Here is a 27,482-nt window from a genome sequence, read left to right on the forward strand (position 1 = left end):
CTTTCTTCTTATATCCATTTCTTGTAAAAATTATAGTTAAGAAATAAATTATAAGTATTTTAAAATAGGGAGTTACTTTTCAATCACCCTGTATATATATATATATATATATATATATATATATATACTGTTATGTCGGTAGTGATGACTTTAGACCAGGTAGATTTGTATAGGTAGCCTGCTCCGATTATCGCGTAGAAACCACCATGTAATAAGTACTTGTTAGGCCTGATGTCGGATTAAGTGTACACAGTGCATTCAGAAAGCATTCAGACCCTTTCACTTTTTTCACATTTTGTTATGTTGCAGCCTTGTGCTGAAATCGTTTAAATTCATTTTTTCCCTCATCAATCTACACTCAATACCCCATAATGACAAAGAGAAAACAGGATTTTAGAAAGTTTTGCAAATTTATTAAAAAGAAAAAACTGAAATATCATATTGACATAAGTATTCATACCCTTTGCTATGACACTTGAAATTTAGCTCAGGTGCCTCCCATTTCTCTTGATCATCTTTGAGATGTTTCTACACCTTGATTGGAGTCCACCTGTGGTAAATTCAATTGATTGGACATGATTTGGAAAGGCACACACCAGTCTATATAAGGTCTTACAGCTGACAATGCATATCAGAGCAAAAACCAAGCCATGAGGTCGAAGGAACTGCCTGCAGAGCTCAGAAACATGATTGTGTCGAGGCACAGATCTGGGGAAGCCTACAAAAAAATTCTGCTGCATTGAAGGTTCGCAAGAGCACAGTGGCCTCCATAATTCTTAACCGATCTGGGCTTTATGGCAAAGTGGCCAGACGGAAGCCTCTCCTCAGTGAAAGACACATGAAAGCCCTCTTGGAGTTTGCAAAAAAGCACAGAAAGGACTCTCAGACTGTGAGAAACAAGATTCTGTGGTCTGATGAAACCAAGATTGAACTGTTTGGCCTCAATTCTAAGCGTCATGTCTGGAGGAAACCAGGCACCGCTCATCACCTACCCAAGACCATCCCAACGGTGAAGCATGGTGGTGGCAGCATCATTCTGTGAGGGTGTTTTTCAGCAGCAGGGACTGGGGGACTGTTCAGGGTTGAGGGTGGAATGAACGGAGCAAAGTACAGAGATATCCTTAATGAAAACCTGAAACAGAGTGCTCAGGACCTCAGACTGAGCCGAAGGTTCACCTTCCAACAGGACAATGACCCTAAGCACACAGCCAAGACAACGCAGGAGTGGCTTAGGGTCAACTCTGTGAAGGTCCTTGAGTGGCCCAGCCAGAGCCCTGACTTGAACCCAATCGAACATCTCTGGAGAGACCTGAAAATGGCTGTCCACCGACGGTCCCCATCCAACCTGACAGTGCTTGAGAGGATCAGCAGAGAAGAATGGCAGAAAGTCCCCAAATCCAGGTGTGCAAAGCTTGTCGCGTCATACCCAAGAAGACTCGAGGCTGCAATCGCTGCCAAAGGCGCTTCAACTAAGTACTGAGTTAAGGGTCTAAATACTTTTGTCAATGTGATATTTCAGTTTTTTATTTTTAATAAATTTGCAAAACTTTCTAAAATCCTGTTTTCTCTTTGTCATTATGGGATATTGAGTGTAGATTGATGAGGGAAAAAATGAATTTAAACGATTTTAGCATGAGGCTGCAACATAACAAAATGTGAAAAAAGTGAAGGGGTCTGAATACTTTCTGATTGCACTGTGTATATATTGTTACGGATCGCGGATTAGATGTTATTTACCGAGCGGTGGTATTGCCGCGACCTAACAGTTCCCCTGATTCTTCCCCAACTCACCCGATTCCACCCGAACGTTGGCCAAATCGCGCTACGCTAAATCAATGATTGGAAAGGACACAACGACTGGGATAAATGAAACGACGCCAGGGGTACAGTTCTCAAGACCTCCGGAGGAGGGTATAATTAGTGGTGGAGAAAAGGGGTAGATTACAAGGTAGAGTGAGGTAAAAGACACAGAAGAGATGGGCACTTAAATACAATCTTATTTTAGCCCAGACAGACCACAGACAAACGGGACAAGGCTGACTTACACAGGGATTGAACTCCCGATTGATGGCAGGAAGGGACAGGTAGTCGATAGCACAAGGTGCACCTTGGCTCGGGGACAGGATCAAGCACGGTCCAAGAGATGCAGTGAGGCCTCACAGCACTCGGAGGTGGCGTCTTTCTTTCTCCAAGCTCAGCGCGCATCTGACGTCACCCTCCCTCTTCCTGCGCATGCTCAGCGGGGAGTGACACGCCCTCGGCTGGTTGGCTCTGCCCCAGATGGGACCGGTCCGCCGCTTCCATTGGGTGCGGGGGTTACCGGGCTCCGCCCTTGACGAGGAGCTGACAGGGAGCCCCTATTTGGTAACCCCGTCGAGCACATGTTCGATGGCGGCTCGCTGGGAAGGCCTCATGCCCTCCCAACACCCCCTACCAACCAAGCCGGAGTGAGGACGCGCACTCCCTGTGCACGCCGCCGCCGTTGCTGTTGTTGTTGTTGTTGTTTCTGAACCGTGAGGAAGAGCTGCGGGGAGGTATTGGGAGGTCCTAAACTTCCTAACGGTGCCATACAATCACATTCTGGTGCAACGAAGGGTCAGAATTAATGGAAACGAATCCTTAACTGACATAGACTAAGAATAACTAGCAAGATGTCCTATAGTTGTCTACGTGAGATGCGGTGGACCTGGATGCGACATTTAATGGGGGGAAATAGGGGGAGGTCGGGTCTACAGAGTGTTGTTTACAGAAAATGGGACTAGGGAATGGGGGATTGGGGATAGTTGGGAAGTATTGAGGAAATAGGGGAATATTTACAAGCGGATATGGATGGATGCAAATCCCATATCCGCAACAATATATATATATATATATATATATATATATATATATATATATATATATATATATATATATACAAGAACCAATATATATATATATATATATATATATATATATATATATATATATATATATATATATAGATATACATACACACACATATGATATTTCAAAATGTTGTGGACGAGTTATGACCAAACTAGGTGGATGAGATCGGTAGGTGACAAGAACAAGAGAATTCGATTTTGGTTTAGGTCCGAACCCAGATCGAGCCGATCAGTTGAATACAAAACGTAAATTGTTCAGCCTGGCGGAGCTCCCGAGTACCATTCTAGTTAAATGTGATACGTCTTGATTTAAATCTAAGGATCATGTGGCCTAGAAGATAGAATGATGTCATCGGACCTTGATGTGCGTCTAAATTCTGATTGCACAGCTCGGCTTCGCAATTGTGTTTGACATTAAAATTATTTAAACACCAAACCTCATGTCAAGACATCATTTCATGCGACTGCATTGCCACCACGTGACTATTTTACAAAACTACATCCCGGTCTTTGATTTAAATGAACAGCTATGGGAAAACTTTTTGGAATGTCGGATAAAATAATTAAGGTTGAGGTGAGAAATGAAACCTCAACAAGAACCAATTTCTTCTTCTTCTTTAATATGCAGCACTTGGCTGTCGGTGCAACTGTGCCGTTGATGCAGTGCCCCTATACGTTAGAGCAGGAATTAGTAAAAAATAATAATTAATAGTGCCGGTGGTAGAGCTCACTTATAATCTTCGTGAAGGACACATTGGCAGGTTTGTGCCAATTTCCCAGCCAGTGAAACACCAGGTTGGCAGTTTATAGCTGGACAGAGATTCAAACTCAGGTTAGACAGCTCAAAGGTGCTTGCGCACACCTGTTGTCTATCCTTCCAGCCCACGGACCAACCATCTATCATCATAATACACTAATAAACAATCGTTAACAAAATCACTGCATTAACCACCTGAGCGTTCCTGGTTAAGTTTGTCGGTTTACCCCTTGTGTGCAGCATGATAAACGCAGACTTCTGCAGCGCTGCTGTACTCATCTCCTTTGGTGCCGTGTTGGGAAAGACGAGCCCTGTGCAGCTCCTTATCATGGCCATTGTGGAAGAAACGATCTTTGCCATCAATGAACACATTGCCATTAACGTATTGCAGGTGCTGTGCCCAAAGTTATGTTCTCTTTCCTCTTTTTTTCATTGGTTGTATTTCCTCCTTGGATATATTTTTATTTTTATAAAGAGTCGAGGCTCATGGAGGAGCTAGCACATAGGATGGATCAGGACAAAATGAATAGAAGGAGAAGGGCAACAACAGCAGGGTTGAGGGTCAAAATTACAGGGCCTTGTTATACAGGTATCAATCAGGCCAACGATGCCCTCCGATGAGGTATAAAGTACAAGACTTCATTTTTTAGCATTTAATTTTTGAAGGACCATGCCATGATGTTCATTTTCTTCAGTTTCTATGTCCTATCCATGTCGTTTTTATAGCTTCTCATACTTGACAACTTTAGCTATTTTTGATCAATAAACAATTTAATTCCACAGCAGCTGAAGGATTAGCCAGGTTCGCCTCCATAGCTGACCTCCGACTCCGTCATGTTGGCAAATTTGAACTTTTATCAACGTACAAGATCTTCATCCACAACTTCATGGAGTATTGCTCTCTCTTTCCTCACACATGGCACATCCTGATGCCGTAGAGAGCGAGGCTTTCAAAATAATTGGAATCTCCCACAATGAAGCTCGGTCTCTCTGTCTTCTACACCCTATCTTCTGGTCTTGCATCCCCTGCCCCTTTCTATACTTTGTCATCACCCTTCCCTCCCTCCCCCTCCCAGGGTTCTGTAGGCTGCACCCGGTCTGCCAGTAACCCCCTTCTGGTGAAACTCCCAAAATCCAGGCTCACTGCCCACGTCCACTCATTCATTCGTCTTTTATTCTAGCCTTTGGAACCAACTTCCTCAGCCTGTTCCCCCTCATTCTTCCCTCCTGGGATTCAATATGGCTGTGCACCACCACCTCAGGCCACCCATAGCCCCATACTGATCATCTTTTCTACCATCATTAACCCTCCTCAAGCACACCCCTTCCTTTCCTGGTTATTGTGTCCCCTCTCCAAAACTCCCACCATCGTTTTCATTTTTGTGTTATATTTCATCGGATGGACTAGACATGAAGTCGTCGGACTCCCCGGTTTCCCTTCCTCGTCTTGCTGTGTTTGAGTCTGTATCCATGTTTGTTCACCGCTCGTGTCTTTCCCCTATTCTCTTTGCTCTCATTCTTCCCCATGCCCATTATTCCTCCAAATATCCCTCTGTTGTGTTCCAAGCCATTCTTTGGGTGGTTTGTGGAACCCTGGCTATATTCACTTTCTAGAGTTTAAATGTGTTCCTGTAAGTTAATGATAAACACGTGTGGTGTAAGTTATACTACATTGCAGGTGAGTAATTTGGTATGCTTACGTTTATGTATGGCACAGTTCGTGGCCTGGCAGTTTCCTCCATCCTCATATCTCGTCTTTCCCAACCAACCCCCTAAGTCCCTATCGAGGCCTATCAGGTCGTACTTGTTCAAATAGCACTCCATACCTTGTTGATCTCCCTACATCTCAATTTAATGTTCACCTCCACTCTTTTGTCTCAATCTTTTCCCAACTGTGTAATCCTGAATGTATCCAGTGATGTTTTCCCCTCCACTCGTTTAAGATGGCTAGCAATTGTCATCTATTCCCATTCCAGGTTTCTTCTCTCACTAACTCTCTTCTCCAAATCACCTGCATTTTTCATATTTACTTTCTCTTTACACATCCTTTGTCAAATTAACACTTTTCTTCCTTCTCTTCCCTTATCATGTACACATTGTAACAGTAACGCGATTGGACATGGTCCAATCTCCCAACCGGACAGTTATCAATCTCGTGAAGGGTAGTGCTTGCGACATAGGCCTACTACGTACATCATCTGGGGAAGCCCAAAAGATCTTTACTTCAGTTTCTGATGCACAGTAACTCAAACGAGCCTGTCGCCTGCGATGTGTTCATCAGTTCGAAAAGGGTTGGGGCTGAGCAAAGACCCTCAATGAACCAGAACTGTTTGTAGTCCAGAACTAGCGGGTTTGGCGCCAATTTCCAACAGCTGTGAAATTTTTCACGCCACGGTAATTTGTCCCTAATCCGGACCGCACACCAAAGCAACACTTCATTGGTGAAAACCAGCATTTATTAAAGAGAGGGAAGGGAGGATAGAGAAGCAATTCCATGACGAAGGAGAGAATTCCTTATGACTATAACACCCATGCCCATGAATAATCCCGTCGGCTTATCCAGTGCCTTGCAGCCACACACTCACAAATAGGAGACAGCAAAAGAGGAGGACAAGACCAAAAAGAAACCTGTCCATGTGCTATGCTGACGCGTGGTGGTTGTGACGTTGGTGGTGGGCTCATTTGAGAAGGGAGTAGTGGGTTCAGTTGCAATGGGATATGCCGTGTCCTGGACTCCTGCTGGACATTTGTCAGGTCATGCTGTGTTTTCTCATGCGCTGGTTCAGGGAGACGGAGCTGGTCCTGATTCCGTGCCTCCCTCCAATCTGGATTCGCCTCGCAGCGCCGACGCTTTGTTTCACCACTCACCTATCCGACTTGGTATCTCATGACAAATCCTGGTTCTCCATGCAACAACCATGCATACCCTCCACCTTTTATAAACGCTAGCGAGTTAGCGTGGATTCACAGTGCTTCTCGCGCTTTCACGTTGGTAGGTGGGGAGACTTTCTCCGTATCCCTACGTCCATCTCCAACGGTTCGTGCTCATGCTGGTGAGAAGGTTAAAGCACATATAGACAGATTCCAAAGTGGAACGATTTAGATAATTATGGTGCGCGAATGGTAGGGGCTTAGACACATACATAATGGAAGGGGGCTCTGGATTTCTGCTAGAACACTCTTCGACACATGATCTGTCATTTCACACAGAAACCAACACTTATGCTGGACTGTACATTTATTAATGAAATATCTGTTATATCTTACTCCCTTTAGACCTTATGGCCCTCCCTGTCGCAAGTCAAGTTTGTCAACTCATCACTTCTGTTCTCTTGTCATATCCATATTTATTATGTGTTTTGTCATATCCATATTTATGTTTTTATGTTTCCTTACCATTGCTGCTTGTCTGATTGTTGCCCATTGTTTCTCTTTTGTTTTCTCTTCTCTCCTTTTCAATTCTCTTCTCCCCTCCTCTCCTTTCCTCTCTTTCTCTATCTTTTTCTCCCCCTGGGGAGATAAAGAGCTGGGTGAAAGAGAGAGCTGGGTGAAAAAGTAATGTCATATTTAGTCTTTTGCTAATTACATAATTACATGTAAATGCCCTCAGAGTTGAAGGGAAGATCATTAGCATGATGAAGTGATGTTTGTTTATTCTGTTGAAGGGTTTGTTTTGCGAAAGTGTTCTAAAACCTTTAGAGTCATGCTGTAAAAATTACAAGTTTTTTTAAAAATTTAGCCATGTACTTGGACAGAGTAATTACAGTTCCTTCTGCAATGTACCACCTCTCATAACAAGAGGGTATGTGCTGCCAAAGAAGCAAGGACTGCACTACATTTTTTTCTTTGTCATTGTAGTTGAGAGTTGGACCTGCAAACTTGATATTATAATATAATTCAGACTAGTACTCTGAAACAGTGGTAACCAGTAAATATTTTATACAATAATATGGGAGGACACAACTTTCCGTCACTTCCGGTTAGCAACGGCCGCCGCCATTTTAGCACGGTGACATTAACGCTTAAAGCCCCTGTCACACCTTGACGATTTAGCCAGCGTATGCTGGTGTGAGTCATACGCTGGCATACGTCGACAAATTTTGTGCATGCACAAAATTTGTCGACGAGCTCGGCGTACTACGACGTATGCCAGCGTGCTTCAGCGTGCTCTTAACGTAGGCAAATTTTTCATACGTCGGCATACGCTGGCTAAAACGTCAAGGTGTGACAGCGGCTTTAGCAGCGAGGTGAACGTTGCTAAGATTTTCCAAATAATTTAACGCCTTTTTTTTTGTATACAAGATCGAGGCACGTGTAAGAGCTAACATTAATGACAAAAAAAACAAACGGACCCATAAGACGAAATAAAGGGAGCAGGAGACAAGATGGGGAGAGAGGAAGAAGCACACAAGTCCAACATTTGAGAGCAGGGACATCGGGAGATCAGTGGGAGGGAGAGGACTTGGTTGGAGGAGGCGTGGGAAGGGGCGTGGGGGGTGGGAGAGGTGAAAAAACAAACAAAAAAAAACACAAGGACACTGCTGGATTTCAGGAAAGAACTTGGTATTTCAGAAAAGTGGATCTGGAGTGAATTAACAGAGGTAGAAAAGATCAAGGTTTTGGATAGAGGAAGATAAGAGATGGTGGTGAACAGCTGTTTTAAAGACCTGGAGGGAGGAGTGGGATTGAAGAGAGTGAGGGAGTTTGTTCTAGAGGCGGGAGTAAGGAGGAATGAAAGAGTGAAGGTGAGCAGAGAGTCTTGATTTTGGCAGTTTAACCATAAGAGGGTTGCTGGCAGATCTTGTGCGACCTGTAGGAGTATTTGGGGGACAGAGCACAGACAGAGCTGGGGGAGCAAGGCCGGAGAGGAGTCGGTAGAAGACAGAAAGACCACCAACCTGCCTGCGGTGAGTGAGAGAAAGGCCCTCAGAATCTGAGTGAAAGGCGTGGGAAATTCCAATGATTCTGAAAGCTTTGGTTTCAACAGCGTGAAGCCGAGATAGGTGTGAGGCAGGAGCACCAGCCCAGAGGGGAGAGCAGTATTCCATTGAGCTGTGGATGAAAGCCTTGTATGTGGTGAGACTAGACTTGTATTTGGGCAGACTAGACTCAACAAAAAGTACTAACAGTATCGCATCTAGCAGTGGCGTTCATCTCGATGCTGAAGTGTTGATTTCACCTTAATGAAATGGTGGTGGCCATCACTCACCGGAAGTGATGGAAAGTTGCGTCCCACCATTGGTCTTTGGACACCCCATAGACCTTTTTTTCTTCTTCTTTTTTACTGAAAGCACTGATCAATCATCATTTGTGTGCTGTTAATCCTTTATTGAAACTTTTATGGAAAGTCGGGGCATCCAATACAGCTCTCCTACAAAATGAGCCAGATTGAGATTGTTGGACTTAAAATTGTTTAAAAATAAATGAATGAAATGTGCAAAGATGCCCTTGTTGCTATTTTGCATGCTATGGCAGGTGAACGATGCGGGTGGATCCATGGTGATCCACGTCTTCGGGGCATACTTTGGGCTCATGGTGTCGCGCATTCTGTACCGGGAGGGGCTGCGTGATGGCCATTCATCGGAGTGTGCCACCTATCACTCTGACATCTTTGCCATGATTGGTGTGAAAATCACACACACACTGATATTTGGAAATATAGATACACCACCACATACATAATATGCACCACCACAGACAATGAGGTCACAGGTGTGCAGAGCTTTTTATGAAAATGGCAAATAAGGCAATTAAAGGAGCATCCATAAATTGTGTGGATGAGTGAGTAGAAAGTTATTCGTTCTATGTTCACATTCATGGTGTCGTGTGTGCAGGAACACTCTACCTTTGGCTGTTCTGGCCTAGCTTCAACTCAGCCATCGCTTTGAAAGGGGACGATCAGATGCGAGCCGTCATCAACACATATTTCTCCCTGGCTGCCTGTGTTTTGGCCACTTACGCTGCATCGAGTCTTCTCGACCATCATGGAAGGTTGGACATGGTAAGCATCTTACTATAATGCACCAAATGTCTGTCCGTCTATCTGTCCGTCCGTCTGTTCCCAGGTTCCGCAAAATGGGCTGAACCGATCGCAACGAAATTTTGGGTGGGTAATCCTGGGACCCCCTGGAGTAAAATAGGCTATATTGTTTTTCCAATTTTTTCCCAAATTTTCCAATTTTCCAATTTTCCAGTTTTTCCAAACACGATGGAATAATATTTACCGATATGAACAGTGATGTGGCTTTTATTTAAATTCTACAAATACTGTTCAGATTTTGATGATTTGCGTGTGATATGATTTAACGGATGTTTATATAAATCGTTTAAAATAAAAAAGCCTTAAATTTCTGATATTTTGCCTTTTTATTTGGGCCTCAAATTGAAGCCCCGCCCATAGGGCGGGTACAGTTGCTAGTAATAATAATGTGCTTATGTTGACATGTTGACAACAATAATTACATCCGTTATGAAAGTAACGATGATATTCCACCTGTAGGTGTTTTGTGTAAGGAACTCCCTCATGGTGGTTTGTTACTGAAGGTAAAATGAGAACACGTGACAAACGTGGTTGTGGATGCTACATTTGAGCAAACGTCGTCCATATTGTGTTGCTCCGCCACCTGCAAGCTAATTTCATTTGAATAAAGAGGTCAGTTAAAGATGTTTTACAGATGTGGCACATTCGGTTTGAGACATATGCACAAAGAGGGGGTGAGGAGCATGGTTTCTGTTAGGGACATATTAACTTGTATATCTTCTTTGGTAATCTGCATGAGAGCAGGTTCTTTCACTCAGGTAACCCAGACTTTCCATCCTTCTCTATCCTCAGATATACTTTCACTCTTGGAAGGAATCTCCATTCTTCAGTTTGGACTGCAATGATGTTCTTTGTTGTCCTCTGTTGTTTCCATTCCATTCCTCATTCTATAACCTACCTCCAGGAGATCTCCTCTTTGTCTAACATCTCCCACACTTCCTCATTACTCCATCGTTTTCTCAAGCTGTTTTTCTTCACCCTTCACCACACCATTCACCTTAACTTTCCAAACGACTGACATCTTCCTTTAGTAATATCCAGATCTCCTCCGCATACAACGACATACCTGATCTATACTACTTTTAATGTCTATTCTTAAACTCCATACATAACTGCCTTGTCATCAGCATCTTAATCCTTTTTGACCGACACAAGCCTTTGGCAAGAAGTCGCGCCTCATGTCATGCCAGCGTCAAGGCTAGAAAGGAGTAATGACCGATCCATGAATGCGTTTCTGCTTACTGCTCGTCATCAGCATGGGACTGTCCCTCTACTCCCCACCCCACCCATTCCATGATGCACATCTCCTATGACTCTGAGACTTTGTTGGAATGTTAAATACTGTCTGTGTGTGTGTGTGTTATATATACACACCTGGCATACTGGCAAAAGTAGCTGGCGTTGTTATGAGTCGCTTCCTGACGGGAATATGATATATGCAATCTGGGTTCTTCATCAAGAGGAAATTTTAAAAACGGATCGCAAGTACATTGGAGGAGTGGTGTATCGAGGACAAAATATGACAGGTGTCAAATTGCCGCCCCTCGTAACTTCCCATAAGTCTTTGAATGGTGTGTGTGTGTGTGTGTCCCCATGTGTGTGTGTGTGTGTGTGTGTGTGTGTGTCCCTCCGTGTGTGTGTGTGTCCCCATGTGTGTGTGTGTGTGTGTGTCCCTCCGTGTGTGTGTGTGTGTGTTTGTGTGTGTGTCCCCTTGTGTGTGTGTGTGTGTGTGTGTCCCACCCCCCCCCCCCGGTGTGTGTGTGTTTGTGTTTGTGTGTATGCCCCCCCCCCCCCCGTGTGTGTGTGTGTGCCCACGTGTGTGTGTGTGTTCGTGTTTGTGTGTGCCCCCCCCCCCCGTGTGTGTGTGTGTGTGTATGTGTGTGCCCCCCCCCCCGTGTGTGTGTGTGTGGGGGGGGGGGGGAGGTGTTTGTGTCCCCGTGTGCGTGTGTCCCCGTGTGTGTGTGTGTGTGTGTGTGTGTGTGTGTGTGTGTGTGTGTGTGTGTATCCATGTGTCCCCGTGTGCGCGTGTGTGTGTGTGTGTGTGTGTGTGTATGTGTGTCCCCGTGTGGGTGTGTCCCCGTGTGTGTGTGTGTGTGTGTGTGTATCCATGTGGCCCCGTGTGTGTGTGTGTCTGTGTGTGTCTGTGTGTGTGTGTGTGCCCCCGTGTGTGTGTGTTTGTGTCCCGTGTGTGTGTGTGTGTGTGTCCGTGTGTGTGTGTCCTTGTGTGTGTGTGTGTGTGTGTGTGTGTGTGTGTGTGTGTGTGTGTCCGTATGTGTGTGTGTGTGTGTGTGTGTGTCCCCGTGCGTGTGTGTGTGTGTGTGTGTGTGTGTGTGTGTGTGTGTCCATGCGTGTGTGTGTGTGTGTGTCCATATGTGTGCAGTGTCCGTGTCAGGGCTGTAACCTTTTTACCATTTGAGTTTTGTCATAAAATTTTCACCAAAGCCTTATTATGAGAATATGTAGAAGGGAAATTAATGCTGTCAAAAGGTCAAAGGTCAGCATCACATAAAAGGTCAGAAGGTCAAAGGTCAGAAGAGAAATCATCAATTTTAATGCGATTGACCTGAAATTTTAACAATTTGCATAGTGGGTCAATTAATTTGTTCACCAATCAAAAGCTAGAAGCAAATTGTTATTTTAGATATAAAGCTCAAATGTCAAGGCTGCATAAAATCATCAGTGTTCATTTTGTATTTTTTCTTTTTAAACTATTTTCGTTATTTTCGGAATTCGGAAGAACAAGAAGAAGATGTCTGAATACAAACGGATGCGGACGGGCTTTGCATTTTCAGATGCTTTCTGGTTTAGTAGTTGCAACTGGTCCTACCTCCACCCACCCCTCCCCTCCACCCCCCCTCCCCCCCACCATCATACAACTGTCACTCGAAACACCCTCCCACTCCTCCCTCCACCTCCATACAACTCTCTGGACTTCACCAGGCGGTGTTCACACATGTATTACATTTCCACACACGGTTAAAAACCACAATGCGATTCGCTCCACAAACTCTTAATCCGAACCGATCTTCAAAATTCCAACTTCAGAATTGACTCTAACAGTAACAGCAGTCCCAACTACTAAAAAAGTTCTCTTTGCTAAAAACGTTTCATACAAAAAACGCGTCTCCGAGCAGTTCCCATGGAAATGTGTGTTTACTACGGTCTATTTTTGAGGATAAAAGAAACTCGAAAAACATTTTTCATAAAAGAGTAATTATGTCTCTTCAATCGAAAGTGTAGATGGTGACTTGCAAATCGAGCCTCAAGCGCAACCAAGAAGCATTTTTTTTAAAAAATACCAATAAATACAAAATGCAGGGAGGTGAAATCCGCTGCATGTGATGTGCAACACTCGCAGAGTAAAATGAGAAATCATTTACATCCGTCGGATCTCTAATAAATAAAGAATATATAAAGCACACCTGACACTAGGCCAAGGCTTTGTGCTTTGGCATGCTCACGAGGCTGCACCGTTGAATAAACTGTTCCAGCCTGTCATTTTTACCCGGCTTTTTACTCATGTGAATATATATACCCACACGGTGCCGGATGTGCCTTCTTTGCTGCCAGGCAAATTTTCAAAACCACCCTACCCATACCCATGCTCTTTACCTTACTCACTACAAACTGGATCAGATCGAGTCTTTTGGGTGCTGATGCTGTGGTTTTACCAGCTCTACACGTTCATTAGGATATCATCTCATACATTTTTGGAGCAAACATTTCTTTTGATATCAATAACATGATCATATGAAAACTTGTAGCTACTCAGATTCAATGACGAGTAAGCCAAGCTATTCAACTTTTCATGACTTAATGATGATGTTGAGTAATTTTTATATGCTTTAGACAAGAAATATATCTCTCAGAACTACAATTTGTTAACTCGAGGGCAAAGAAAAATGTGCAACGCTTCGTCCTCATTCGGATAAATCACTTACAATTCATCAGCTCTGATTGATTTGTGAAGTTCTGGAATGGGTTTGTCAAGCTTATCGGTACTCTTAAAATGAGAGCAAAGGTGCACACATTCATCAGCTAGGGCCTGGTCCAAATTGGCAGGGTACTGATTACAGAGATTCATAGCCTGAGATTTCAAGTCATCAGCGCTAAGACCAGTGACTTTCTCAAAAAAACTGAACTTGTTATGCACCAGTTGGTAGGTTTCTGCCCTCGGTTGGAACTCAAATGACAAATTATCCAGGATTTAGAGGAATCTGTTCACTCTGAACTGAGGCCTGGCATTCAGCTCTGTTAGTCCTTGCTGGCTGGCATCAAAGGGCAGTTTCTCCTCCTATATCTAGATGCAACGGTGTCATATTTCTCCAGCCCAGATAGCTCTTTGGCGTCTATTACGAGCCTGTCAAATTCATTTCTAGATTATTGTATGAGCTTAACAAGAATTGCTTAGAGTCTAACTCCAGTCCCAATTTCTATATCGACATTCTGTAGGCGTTTGCTGGTGGCATTTAATCTGTCGGGTTTGAAAGACATATTCCAAGTATGACCATGATTTGCGGTCATGGTGGTAGTCTCAAGCCACTCCAAGTTTCTCCGCAGTGCTGCAGACTTGCTTCGAGTCGCTGGCTTTTGGGATTTTTTATTATTATTTTTTTGGCATACAAGTTCGAGGCTCATGTAAGAGCTAACAGCAATGTGGGGTCACAAAAAAATCACAAAAAAATCCCCCCCCCCCAAAAAAGTATAAAACACATGGACACTGCTGGAACTTCCAGAAAAGAAAAAAGTCGGTATTTCAAAAAAAGTGGATCTGGGGTGAATTAATGGGGGTAGAAAAGATCAAGGTTTTGGATGGGGGAAGATAAGAGACAGTGGTGAACAGCTGTTTTGAATACCTGGATGGAGGAGAGGGATTGAAGAGAGTGAGGGAGTTTGTTCCAGAGGCGGGAGAAAAGAGGAATGAAGGAGTGAAGGTCAGCAGAGAATCTTGATTTTGGCAATTTCACCAGAAAAGGGTTGCTGGCAGATATTGTGCGACCTGTAGGAATATTTGGGGGACAGAGCCCAGAGAGAGCTGGGGGGGCTAGGCCGGATAGGAGTCGGTAGAAGACAGAAAGACCACCAACCTGCCTGCGGTGAGTGAGTGAGAGGCCCTCAGAGATAGCTTCATCGCGGGAGATTCCAATGATTGTGAAAGCTTTGGTTTAAACAGCGTGAAGCCGAGCTAGTTGTGAGGCAGGAGCACCGGCCCAGAGGGGAGAACAGTATTCCATTGAGCTGCGGATGAAAGCCTTGTATGTGGTGAGGAGCTCAGGTGTGCCAAGGAAGGACTTCGCACGACGGAGGATGCCCAGTCGGCGACTGGCTCTGGAGGCCAGCTTGGAAATGTGGTTTTCCCAAGAAAGATCATGGCAGATAGTGAGACCCAAAAGCTTGAGTGACAGAACTTCTTGGAGAGTATTATTGAGAAAGTAGATGGGAGGGTTGTCCAGTCGGTCTTTTTGGAGAGACGTAGTGAGAGTGTGAGATTTTCCAGTATTGAAAGACATGTTCCACTTGTTTGCCCAGTCTGTGATTTTGTCCAGGACTGCAGAGAGTGAGGAGGCTGTCGACTGCCGATCTGAGATATGAGGAATGGAGTGGCAGACAGTGGAGTCATCAGCAAAGGATAACCAGGGATGTGTCCTCCTTTATTGTATCCAGGGCTTGAATCATCTCCTTTCATGATTTTCTCAGACGGATTAATGCTTCAGCACATGCTTATCTTCTGACGGACAAATTTGTGACGACATTAGATTTGGAGTGTAAGTGAGAGTTGAGCACTTCCCACCTATTTTGGGACCCATAGAAAAAGTTATATTGCTGTTGAATGGTCCCGGAGAAAATATTGCTTCCACGCAGCATTCAGCAAAACATGTTCCCATGTCTGAAGTAAGGGCAGCAAAGATGGTGAATCAGTCGATCTGTGAATTTAACCTTGAAAGCATTATTTGAGGAACATGGTCTGCCAGTAACCCTCTTCTTGGTAAACTCCCAAAATCAAATCATAATCATAAACTCCCAAATCCCAAAATCAAATTCCCTTCATGGCTTCAAGACAGCTGTTTACCACTTCCACAGGTCATCTCCCACACATACTCATGATCTTTTCCACCACAAATAAGCCCATTCCCAAGAATTCTCTCTTTCCAGGTTATTGTGATTTTACTCCTACTCCCTCACCTCTTTTCATTTGTTAGTTGGTTTGCTCCTTTTCTGTTTCAGCCTTCTTTTCCCCTTTTCCTTCTTCTTGTGTTTCATTCTGCTTGTGTGCAGCTTGTTCACCCCCATGTGTCCTTCTACCCGTCCCCTTGATCTCACTTCTACTCTGTTGGTGTTTCCTCCTTTAGTCAGGGCCCTTAGGGATATTTTGGGGCCGTTTGGTTCAAATTCTTCCAAAAGCACCAAATTTGGCCCAGATGTTGCCCATGCCATACTCTTTCGATTTTTGACGGGCGCCAAGACGGGCGCCCCCCACCCCCCCGGGGGCCCCATATTGGCGAAATACTAAATGGCCGGCACCGGGATTCGAGGAAAATCAGTTAAATAACCAAAAGGGTTGGAATCATGTATGATACCACTTTTCAGGGGTTTTCGAGGTCGAGGAATCCAATTATGATGTTATTTTGATGATTCGAGGTCAAGGTCAACCCTCAAGGTCATCTTAAAGGTCATTTTTGAGTCAAACATGTCGGTTTTTGAGTTTTTTGTCAAGATTTACGCGAGGTTCACCATTTTATGTTTCTGGGTTGGGTAATCGAACTCTGACCTTATTTTTGACAATTAGAGGAAATATTTACATGTCTATTTCCTAATTTTCAGGCATATGCAGTTCATCAGTCTAATTACAAAGGTACGGATTTTGATGTTTTATGAACTGTATGCCATATCCTTGTGTTTCATTTTTGTGTGATCATGATCCGGGTTCATGTATACATGATTGTATACATGTCATAAATATGACGTCATAGGTCATGTGACCTGGCGGCCATATTGGATTTTATGAAAACCTTAAAAATGGATCCCTGCCTTCATTTTTCGATCGATTCATTTTGAACTTTGACCACTTATAGTACGCCATGTGATTGGATGCATATCCTAATTATGACGTCATAGGTCAGGTGACATGGCGGGATGGACCGGTATGATCCCCGGATCATACCGCCCTTGGCGCCCGTCAAAAATCGAAAGAGTATGGCATGGGCAACATCTGCGCCAAATTTGATGCTTTTGGAAGAATTTGAACCAAAATATCCCTAAGGGCCCTGACTACTTCCCAATTGTTTCCTTCCATTCTGGTCTAGCTCTTCCACGAACATCGATCATGTATCTCAAAAAATATACATACAGTAGGCATTAACCTACCTTTATAGCCATATTACATTATACCTCCTGTTTATTCAATACAAACTTTGTTACACCGGTCTTGTATAAAATCATAAACGCCACTCTCAAGCATTCTTCCAATATCCCCATTCCCAAGTTCCAATACGTGCTGCTTCATACAGAAAAGAATGAGGTGATGAAGAGGAAATGTTGTGTGTGCTTTATTCGGATATGTAGAGTGCCAATGAAATACACAAAAATGATTCAATAATCACATTTCCTCAAACTTAGTGCAAAATGGAGGTCTTTATGTCCAGTTGTTAGGGATTTCAATGGGGAAAGACACCGCCATTTGTTCCACTGCAGGTACACATCCAGAATGCGACGCTGGCAGGTGGTGTGGCTGTAGGGACGTGTGCCGACATGATGCTCAGTCCGTTTGGTGCCATGATCCTGGGAACGCTAGCTGGTTTCATTTCCACTGCCGGATACAAGTTCCTGTCGGTGAGATGTGTTCATGCGGATGACCAAACACCAAGCTCTGCATCAAACCATAAGTTGTTCTTCCATCATTTTGGTTCTTTGATAGCTGTGCCCTTTTCACAACACGAGTGAACCTGTGCCAAGCCATGCTGAATCGTGTTGTGCATTATTGAATTAAAAGATACTAATATTTAACTGGGGTAAGGAGATGTGCGGAGGAGGTAAGGGGAGAAAGAAAATAACAGAAACAATTCAACATTAATGGAGCAATAAAATGACTGAGATCACCTCCTACCATGCCTCACCTCACATCTGAGCTGTGTATCCTGGATTTGTATCCAACCCCAGCTATAAACTGTCATCCTGGTGTTTCACATGCAGGGCGAGACACAATGTGTCTGCTGTCCCTCTGGTGGAAGTTAAACTGGGTGTCCCATCTACTCGCATTAGGTAGTGTTCGTTAAAGATCCCACAGTGTCGCGCTATTACTGACACCCTGAACAAATTCCAAAATCCCTGGCAAAGGCTGCCCCTGCAAGAGTTGATGCTAACCACAGTCATGTGTTGCCGAACATGGTCGTCGTCATCGTTGTCGTTTGTAGTGTGAAAAGGGCATCAAATATAGCACCTATAATTCCCAGGCCCAGTTGCAAATAACCCTTAGGACTAACCAGCCAAGTTATCTCATGAACACTGAGCACTTCCTGATGAACACTGGTATATGCTCTGTATCCATTTTCTGCAATTCCAGCCCGTGTTGGCATCCAAGCTGAATGTTCAAGACACTTGTGGTGTCCACAATCTTCACGGAATCCCAGGACTTATTGCCGCTGTGGCTGGAGCTTTGGTTGCTGCCATGGCATCTGAGGAGACATATGGCAAGAGGTAATGTCATTGAGAAAATAAGTGGAACAAAGTTCTTCCATATCAGATAAGATTTACTGAGTGCGGAGGACAGAGAAGATTGGAATAATACAAGCATGTGTCTGAAGCGACCATACACTCATGCGATTTGTCTGTGTCAATAGTTACCTCCACCACCAAAGGTGGTCCGGAAGTTATGTTTTCACCCGTTTGTTACTTGCAAAATCGAAGATTTTTCAGTATATTGGTCGGTCGTTATGTGCGTTATTCTGTCTGTTTGTCTGTCTGTCAGTCGTCTACAGGTCACAATTTTAAACCGATCATCACAAAACTTCACCAAATGGTAGAGTTGGTCATAAGGAAGAAGCTTGATTTTGAGGTCAAAGGTCATCTTGAGTTCAAATTTCTACAATTATCATTTTTCATCTGATTGACTTGAAAGTTGAAGAGCATTTGCATATTGAGTCACTAAATTGGGAAACCAACTATTTTTGAGGTCAAAAGGTGAAAAGTCAACTCAAGGTCAAACTTCTAAAATCATCAATTTTCATCTGAAAAATTGTCCATTTCCATCCAATTGAACTGAGCTATGATTAAGATCGTCAATTTAAATATTAATGAAATGGACAATTTGATGTATCCATTGCAACCTTTTGGGGGGGGGGGTGAGGGGGGTAGGGAGGGAGGTGGATTTTGCAAGTATCGTTCTCTGCATGACGTATTTCTTTGTTTGTTTGTGTCTGTCTGTCTGTCTGTGAGCTTGATATCTCAAATAGTTATGGATGGATTCGGACAAAACATGGTGGACAGGTTGGATTTGTGACAAGGACTAATTGATTAGATTTTGGTGAAAATCCAGATCCGGATAGTGGATTTTTAAAAATGAATCTTCATCATTGAGACATCGGGCAATATAGCACAATATTTCAAAAGGTTGTGGATGGATTCTGACGAAACTTGGTGGATGAGTTGTGTAAGTGACAATAACGAGCCAATTCGATTTTGGTTCAGGTATCTATGTACGAGTAGATCCAACCTCTCGCTGAGATACAAAAGGTAAACTGTTCAGCCTGGCGCAGGTACAGTCACGTGCAAAAGTAAGTACACCCCATGTAAAGTTTTGACTTTTTCAACATATTTCAACATACAGCTATTTGATCTTCATTTCAACAATTGTGATAGATAAAGGTGACATAATATAACAAATATCATGAAACATTTACATTTTGTAGGCCATTGTATAATTTAAATAAACATAAATGCAAATTTCGCATGTGGAAAAAGTAAGTACACCCCTACATTTATCACTACTTCAAATACCTAAAATTAGAATCAGGTGCACAAGCTCAGGTGCAAATGATTAGAACATCGGTAGAGAGGATCATGGAGGAACCTGTTGTATTTACACCTCAGACATTTAGTTTGGTTTGCTCTTTGTTGTTGAAGTGTGCGGCGTCACCATGCCTAGATCAAAAGAGCTCTCTGAGGCCTTCAGAAAGAAGGTTATAGATGCTTACGAGTCTGGGAAGGGATTTAAAAAGATCTCCAAACAATTTGAAATCAATCATTCGACTGTCCGGAAGATCATCTACAAGTGGAGAAGATTCCAAACAACTGCCAACTTTTTCAGGCCAGGCCGCCCCAGCAAGTTCAGCCCGAGAGCAGACCGCAAGATGCTGAAAGAAGTCTCTAAGAACCCCAGAATGTCATCACGGGACCTACCGGTAGCTCTTGCCACTGTTGATGTCAAAGTGCACGAGTTTATCATTAGAAAGAGGCTGCACAAATTTGATCTACATGGGAGGTGTGCCAGGAGGAAACCTTTGCTGTCCAGAAAGAACATCAGGGCAAGACTAAAGTTTGCCAATGAACACCGAGGCAAAGACCAGTACTTCTGGAACGATGTGCTCTGGACAGATGAGTCAAACGTAGAGCTATTTGGCCACAGTACCAGAAGACGTGTTTGGCGAAAACCAAAGACAGCATTTGACCACAAGAACCTGTTACCAACTGTAAAGCATGGTGGTGGAAATATTATGGTTTGGGGCAGCTTTGCTGCATCAGGGCCTGGGCAGCTCACCATCATATAATCCACTATGAATTCTTCATTGTACCAGAGGGTGCTTGAGGATAATGTGAGGCCATCTGTCGGAAAGTTGAAGCTCAACCGAAGGTGGACCTTGCAACATGACAATGACCCTAAACATACCAGTAAATCCACCAAGGAATGGCTGAAAAGAAAGAAATGGAGGGTTCTGGAATGGCCTAGTCAAAGCCCGGATCTAAATCCCATTGAGATGTTGTGGGGGGATTTGAAACGAGCTGTGCAGGCAAGAAACCCCTCAAACATCGCACAGCTGAAAGAATTCTGCATGGAGGAGTGGGCAAAAATTTCTCCCAGTCGATGTCAGAGACTGTTATGAGAAACGCCTACTTGAGGTTGTTTCTCCCAAAAGGGACAATACCACCTATTAAAGCCAAGGGTGTACTTACTTTTTCCACATGTGAAATTTGCATTTATGTTTATTTAAATTATACAATGGGCTACAAAATGTAAATGTTTCATGATATTTGTTATATTATATCACCTTTATCTATCAATATTGTTGAAATGATGATCAAATAGCTGTATGTTGAAATATGTTGAAAAAGTCAAAACTTTACATGGGGTGTACTTACTTTTTCACGTGACTGTATGTGCTCTCCTGAGTGCCTTCCTAGTTTGTGAATGTCATATGTAAAATTAGTGTGTTACATGTTTAAATTAACGAACTTGATGATGGTCAATACAAACACAACAACAACATGCATTTCAAGGCCATTTTCCCTGCTAGAGCGGGGGTTAGCCTTGCGGGCCCCATGACAATCTTCTCCATTTTGCCCTATTTTCTGCATCTCCCCTTGTTAACCCCCTTGCCCGCATTTCTTCTTCCACCATCTTAAGCCAAGTCTTTCTCGGTCTTCCCCGTCCTCTACTTCCTTCTACATTCATTTCCATCACTCTTCTCAACCAGTCACTTTCATCCTTCCTCAACACATGACCAAACCATCTCAACCTGATTCTCTTCACAGCATCCATCACAGGCTCTATTCCCATCATGTTTCGCAATTCATCATTTGTCGTCCTCTCTCTCAACGATACTCCACACATCCACCGAACCATTCGCATTTCCACCCTTTCCAGCCTTCGTTACTGCTCTACGTTCATTACCCATGTCTTGCTCCCATAAATCATAACACTTCTCACACATGCAGCATACACCTTTCCCTTCAGCTTCAACGACACTCCCCTTCTCATCATCACGCCACTCAGTTCCCGAAACTTCTTCCATGCACATCTCACTCTAGCAACCGTTGCCGAGTCTGATCCACCTTCTCCATTCAGCATGTCTCTGAGGCAGCAAAATGTTTTCACACCTTCCAGTTTCACGCCGTCTCCAAGATCCAACTCAACATTTCCTCCATGTGCAGCTCCCTCTGTGCACACCTTACACTTGAAGGTAGCTGCCACACTGGTTAATGACCCTCTCAGACCACTACATTTTTGATGAACCCACTCAGCGCACATTGTACATTGAATGGAGTTCACTCTGACACCCTTCCTGCACACAGCACACGGCCACTTCCCAGTTCTTTCCACCTCACCACATTGATAAATGTTATTGACCATCATCAAGTCATGCTGAGGTGCATCCATGCTCTACAGCAGTGAGGTGCCTGTGCTTCACATTTCCAGGTTATTTTGGCCAATCACCTCACATTCTCTCATGTCTCCTCCTACCAACAACTTTCTCCAGCCTCTACCTCACCTTTCCACAGTTGATTCCTTCCAACAAAGAAGACCCGGCATTCCATGCCCTGCACGGCGAGTTTAACTTCATCAAACCTGGTAGAGGGCGTAGCCCGGCCAAGCAAGGTGCCTTCCAAATCGCTGAGCTCGGTGTAACTCTAGCAATGGCCTTGGCAGGTGGTGCCATCACAGGTGAGAATCAATGCAACCATCCCTCAGTATCCCTGTGTATTTATCCAGGGGTGGAGATCTATATGTATGGTGGTTCCATTTTACCATCCTTTGACATGAGTGGTTAGTGTACACTAAGGTTTTGATATATATTTTTAATTCTTGTTTTTGGGCAAGGCTTAGACAAAAATGGGAATGCGTTCAATTGGCATTAATTGCCCGTTCGGAATTTTTGACATTGATCTAAGTCTCATCATGAAGCTTGTACATAAATGGCTGGCAGGACAAAGATATCAATGTACATTGATGTAAATTATCAAACTGGTAAACTTGAGGTCATTGGAGCGGATTGGGCACAAATCAAAGTGGTTTGAGAACAAAAACAGTAAATAATCCCAATGCCATCTCATAGCTTGATCTTCTTGATCTTTGCTTCCCTCCAACTGCTTGGAAGGTCATCCCTGAAAGTATTCTTTGAGAGATCATTTCATTATTACATAGATTGTGGATGTATAGCTCGGAGGTATAGCATTTAAATGTAGATTAAGCAATCGGTTAGAATCCGGTAGCCCACTCAAAACTTTTTAAACCAGACAACTCGGGGGTGTAATGGTTAGAGTGTCTGCTCTGAGTCTGCGTGGTCGGTGGTTTTAACCCCGTTCAAGTCATACCAAAGACTTTAAAAATGGTACATGCTGCTTCTGTGCTTGATACTCAACATTTAAGAGGATAGAACAGACAAACAACCATAAGTTGGTAATACGAGTGCAGGATTTGATGTGCCGAAGACCTGCTGTTTTGAAGTTCCTTGTAGAACATATATTATCATGGCTCCCCCTATACCTATAGGATAGGGGAAGGTTTATACCTGTTGTAGAGTGTTTCTACAATTAACACTACCAATTTTAATGGTACCACAGAGTTTCGTAGACCCCTAGGAGTACTAAACCATCACTTCGGGAAAAAATATATATATTCCTCCACTCCTACTTTCCGACATGTATCAATTTCTGAGCTGTATCTCAGAACCTCCTGGGACTTTTGGAATGAAATTTTGCATCAATAATCTGAATAAAAACTATGTGGGGTTAAAATAGTTTTTTGACCTTGACCTAATTTTAATGTCATGACCTAATTATAGACATTTAAACATTTTTTCATCATAACTTGACTCAGGTTTGTCCGTTCGGAATGAAATTGTGCTCTCTCGGTTGCCGAGATAAAGGCACATTTATGCTTCCTTTACATCATACCCATCCTAGATAAAGGCCAAGGTCAAATGGTGGTCTGACAAATAAACATTTTTAGCCGCGTCGCAGACGCTGCTCATAGAGTGCCCTCTGCTGTTGTTGTTGTTGTTCTTCTTCTCATTCCGCTTCTTCTTCTTCTTCTTGTTCTTGCAGAGAAGACAAAACCTCAAAGCTCCACCCATTCTGGGAACCATAGCTCCACCCATTGTGGGAGAGGCTTCATATAAACAAATATCCACCATTTTATTAACTCGCATAGCTTTGAGGCCTGTTTTGTAGGCCCGTGGTGTCTTGCTCTCTCACACAGTTTTCTTTCAAATCAAATTCGATATATCATTTCATTTTTCACAGTCGCTAACATAGTTTTAGACTCGGTTGAAAAAGAACGTTAAGAAAATCCGATGAAAGTTGCCCTTTATGGAACGAAATGAATTCTCAAAGGCCTGTAACTTCAAGTCCATTGATATATATATATTTTAAATCGCCGCATGCTCAGTCATACACCGCCCGAAATAACAGACGGGAAAATGCCGAGATATATTAAAAAATTCGTCCATTTGATGACAATCGTCACGATGAAATATTTAATTTATACGTCGTCACAATAATGTGGAGAGAGGAACATAGCTTCGTTCACGTGTCGCTACACATGAGAAATTGCCGAGATATATTTTTTTACAATCACAGCATGGTCAGTCATACACCGCCTGAAATAACAGACGGGAAAATGCCGAGATATATTAAAAATTCGTCGATTTGATGACAATCGTCACGATGAAATATTTAATTTATACGTCGTCACAATAATGTGGAGAGAGGAGCAGAGCTTCGTTCACGTGTCGCCACACACGGGAAATTGCCGAGATTTTTTTTTTTTTAATCGCGGCATGGGCAGTCATACACCGCCCGAAATAACAGACAGGAAAATGCCGAGATATATATATATATATTGTTTAAATCGCGGCATGCTCAGTCATACACCGCCCGAAATAACAGACGGGAAAATGCCGAGATATATTAAAAATTCGTCCATTTGATGACAATCGTCACGATGAAATATTTAATTTATACGTCGTCACAATAATGTGGAGAGAGGAGCAGAGCTTCGTTCACGTGTCGCCACACACGGGAAATTGCCGAGATTTTTTTTTTTTTAATCGCGGCATGGGCAGTCATACACCGCCCGAAATAACAGACAGGAAAATGCCGAGATATATATATATATATTGTTTAAATCGCGGCATGGGCAGTCATACACCGCCCGAAATAACAGACAGGAAAATGCCGAGATATATATATATATATTGTTTAAATCGCGGCATGGTCAGTCATACACCGCCTGAAATAACAGACGGGAAAATGCCGAGATATATTAAAAATTCGTCGCCACACACGGGAAATTGCCGAGATATATTTTCACTTTGCACAAAAATAACATCAAGTAATCGAATCAATAGGAATGTCCTGTGCCTATAACATCAACGTTATAGGCACAGCTGCATCTAGGCATTGTGTAACATCGACGCGGCTTTTGTTTTAATTAAAACTTTTTGTACTTGTTTCATCATAACTTGACTCAGGTTTGTCCGTTCGGAATGAAATTGTGCTCTCTCGGTTGCCGAGATCAAGGCACATTTATGCTTCCTTTACATCATACCCATCCTAGATAAAGGCCAAGGTCAAATGGTGGTCTGAAAAAAATAATGCGGTCATGATCAAATGGCGGTCTGAAAAACAAATAACGCCTTGAAGGAGCTGGGGCTCCCACGTCGATCGGAAGAATGGACGCGACAAAAAGCTGGAATTCATCCGAGTTGCTTTAATCAAACCAAACACTCAGGCACTCTGAAAAGCCCGTTTATCGGGCAGCAATATATATACAAATTATCCCGGAGCGTTTGCCCAGGAAAGGCGAGAGGGGGCGTGGCCCAGCGTCCTGGCTGCAGCCTAGCAAGTTGAGCGCGGGCCTGCCCGGGCGTCCTGGACGAGCCCGGCATGGTGATCGCTCCGCGTCCTTGATAGGTGCAAGGCGATTGTGAAAACCCAGCGGTAGTCGCTACACACGTCCCCCCAGAATCGACTTGCACCGGCAGGGTCAATTTGAGGGGGGTCCTGATGACCCGGCCGAAGCGACCCCTGGCGGGTCGTGGGAGGGGGTCCGGTGTGGTGGTGGGCGGTCGAGTGGGGGGCACCGTGGATGGTGGGCGGCCTCGCCGCGGCGGAAGGGCCACCCGTGGTGGGTGGTCGACGTCCACGTGCGCCGGCTTGAGGCGGTCCACCACAATCCGGTCCGACCTGCCGCCGATGTCGATGACGAACGACTTGTCGTCCCGTCGCAGCACCCGGAAGGGCCCGTCGTACGGCGGCCGGAGTGGCCCCTGATGTGCGTCGTGACGCACAAAAACATACTCCACTGTGCGAAGTGCTGGGGGGACGTAGGACTGGGGGTCACCGTGGTGGGATATTGGCACGGGGGCAAACCATCGGGCGGCCTCCTGGAGGTCCGAGCGCTGGTGAGCTGCGGACCAGGGACTGGTAGCGTCGGGCACGAATTCGCCCGGGACGCGTAGCGCCTGGCCATAGACAAGCTCGGCGGTGGATGCCTGGAGGTCCTCCTTGGGGGCCGTGCGGAGGCCCAAAAGGACCCACGGCAGCCGGTCGGCCCAACCGCCGTCTTGAAGGCCGGCCATGAGCGCGGCCTTCATGGAGCGGTGGAATCGCTCGCACAACCCATTTGCTTGGGGGTGGTGGGCCGTAGTACGGTGGAGCTTGACCCCCAGGTTGCGGGCGACCGCGCCCCACAGCTCGGAGGTGAACTGTGGTCCGCGGTCTGACGAGATGTCCGCCGGTGCGCCGAAGCGGGCGACCCAGGTGGCGATGAAAGCCTGCGCCACGTCGGCGGTGGTGGTGGAGACGAGGGGAACGGCCTCCGGCCACCTGGTGGTCCTGTCCACCATGGTGAGCAGGTGTGTGAACCCCCGTGACGGGGGGAGGGGGCCCACCAGATCCACGTTGACGTGGTCGAAACGTCGTTCGGGCACGGTGAAAGGTGCCAGCGGGGCCTGGGTGTGTCGGTGGACCTTGGCCCGTTGGCAGGCCGTGCAGGTGCTGGTCCAATCGCGGACGTCCCGACGAAGGCCGTGCCAGACGAATCGCGCCGACACCAGCTTCTGGGAAGCTTTCCGGCCCGGGTGGGAAAGGCCGTGGAGGGAGGCGAAGATGCGGCGTTGCCAGGTGACGGGCACGATGGGGCGAGGCTGGCCTTGGGAGACGTCGCAGAGCAGGACAGTGTCCGCAAAGGGGATGTCGGCCAGGCGGAGGCCCGTGTCCGCCGCCCGGAGGGCTTGCACCGTGGTGTCGGTGGTTTGGTCCGCCGCCATAAGCGCAAAGTCCACGCCCAGGTGGACCGCGTTCGCGCTGGCCCGGGAAAGACAGTCGGCCACGGCGTTGTTTTTGCCGGCGACGTGCCGGATGTCCGTGGTAAACTCCGACACGGCGGAGAGGTGGCGCTGTTGGCGGGCCGACCACGGCTCCGTGACCTTGGCCATGGCGTAAACCAACGGCTTGTGGTCGACGAACGCTGTGAAAGGTCGGCCCTCCAGGAGGTGGCGGAAATGGCGGACGGCCAGGTGTAGACCGAGGGGCTCCCGGTCAAACGTGCTGTATTTGAGCTCGTTCGGCCGGAGCTGCCGGCTGAAAAAAGCGAGTGGCTGCCAAACCCCGTTCACCCATTGCTCATGCACGGCGCCCACCGCGTAGTCGGAGGCATCCGTGGTGAGGGCGATGGGAGCATTGAGCACCGGGTGAGCGAGCAGTGTTGCGTCGGCGAGGGCCCGCTTTGAGCTTTGGAAGGCCGCATTCATTGCTGCGGACCAGGCGATGTCGTGCTTGGCCGGCTTGCCCCGGAGGGCTG

General features: G+C 45.1%; 1 protein-coding gene across 1 annotated transcript in view; it reads left to right on the forward strand.

Annotated features, from left to right (window-relative positions):
* Positions 1-27,482, forward strand: part of LOC137429801 (ammonium transporter Rh type B) — a 102,660-nt gene that overhangs the window by 34,550 nt on the left and 40,628 nt on the right. The window contains exons 3-8 of the mRNA XM_068120056.2: positions 3,886-4,036; positions 9,121-9,268; positions 9,480-9,646; positions 17,378-17,515; positions 18,246-18,379; positions 22,156-22,340. Coding sequence (XP_067976157.1) covers positions 3,886-4,036; positions 9,121-9,268; positions 9,480-9,646; positions 17,378-17,515; positions 18,246-18,379; positions 22,156-22,340 — 923 coding nt within the window. The remainder of the gene's footprint in view (positions 1-3,885; positions 4,037-9,120; positions 9,269-9,479; positions 9,647-17,377; positions 17,516-18,245; positions 18,380-22,155; positions 22,341-27,482) is intronic.

The sequence above is a fragment of the Myxine glutinosa genome, chromosome 6 (assembly GCF_964187855.1).
Source record: "Myxine glutinosa chromosome 6, kmMyxGlut1.1, whole genome shotgun sequence".
Classification (NCBI taxonomy): Eukaryota; Metazoa; Chordata; class Myxini; order Myxiniformes; family Myxinidae; genus Myxine; species Myxine glutinosa.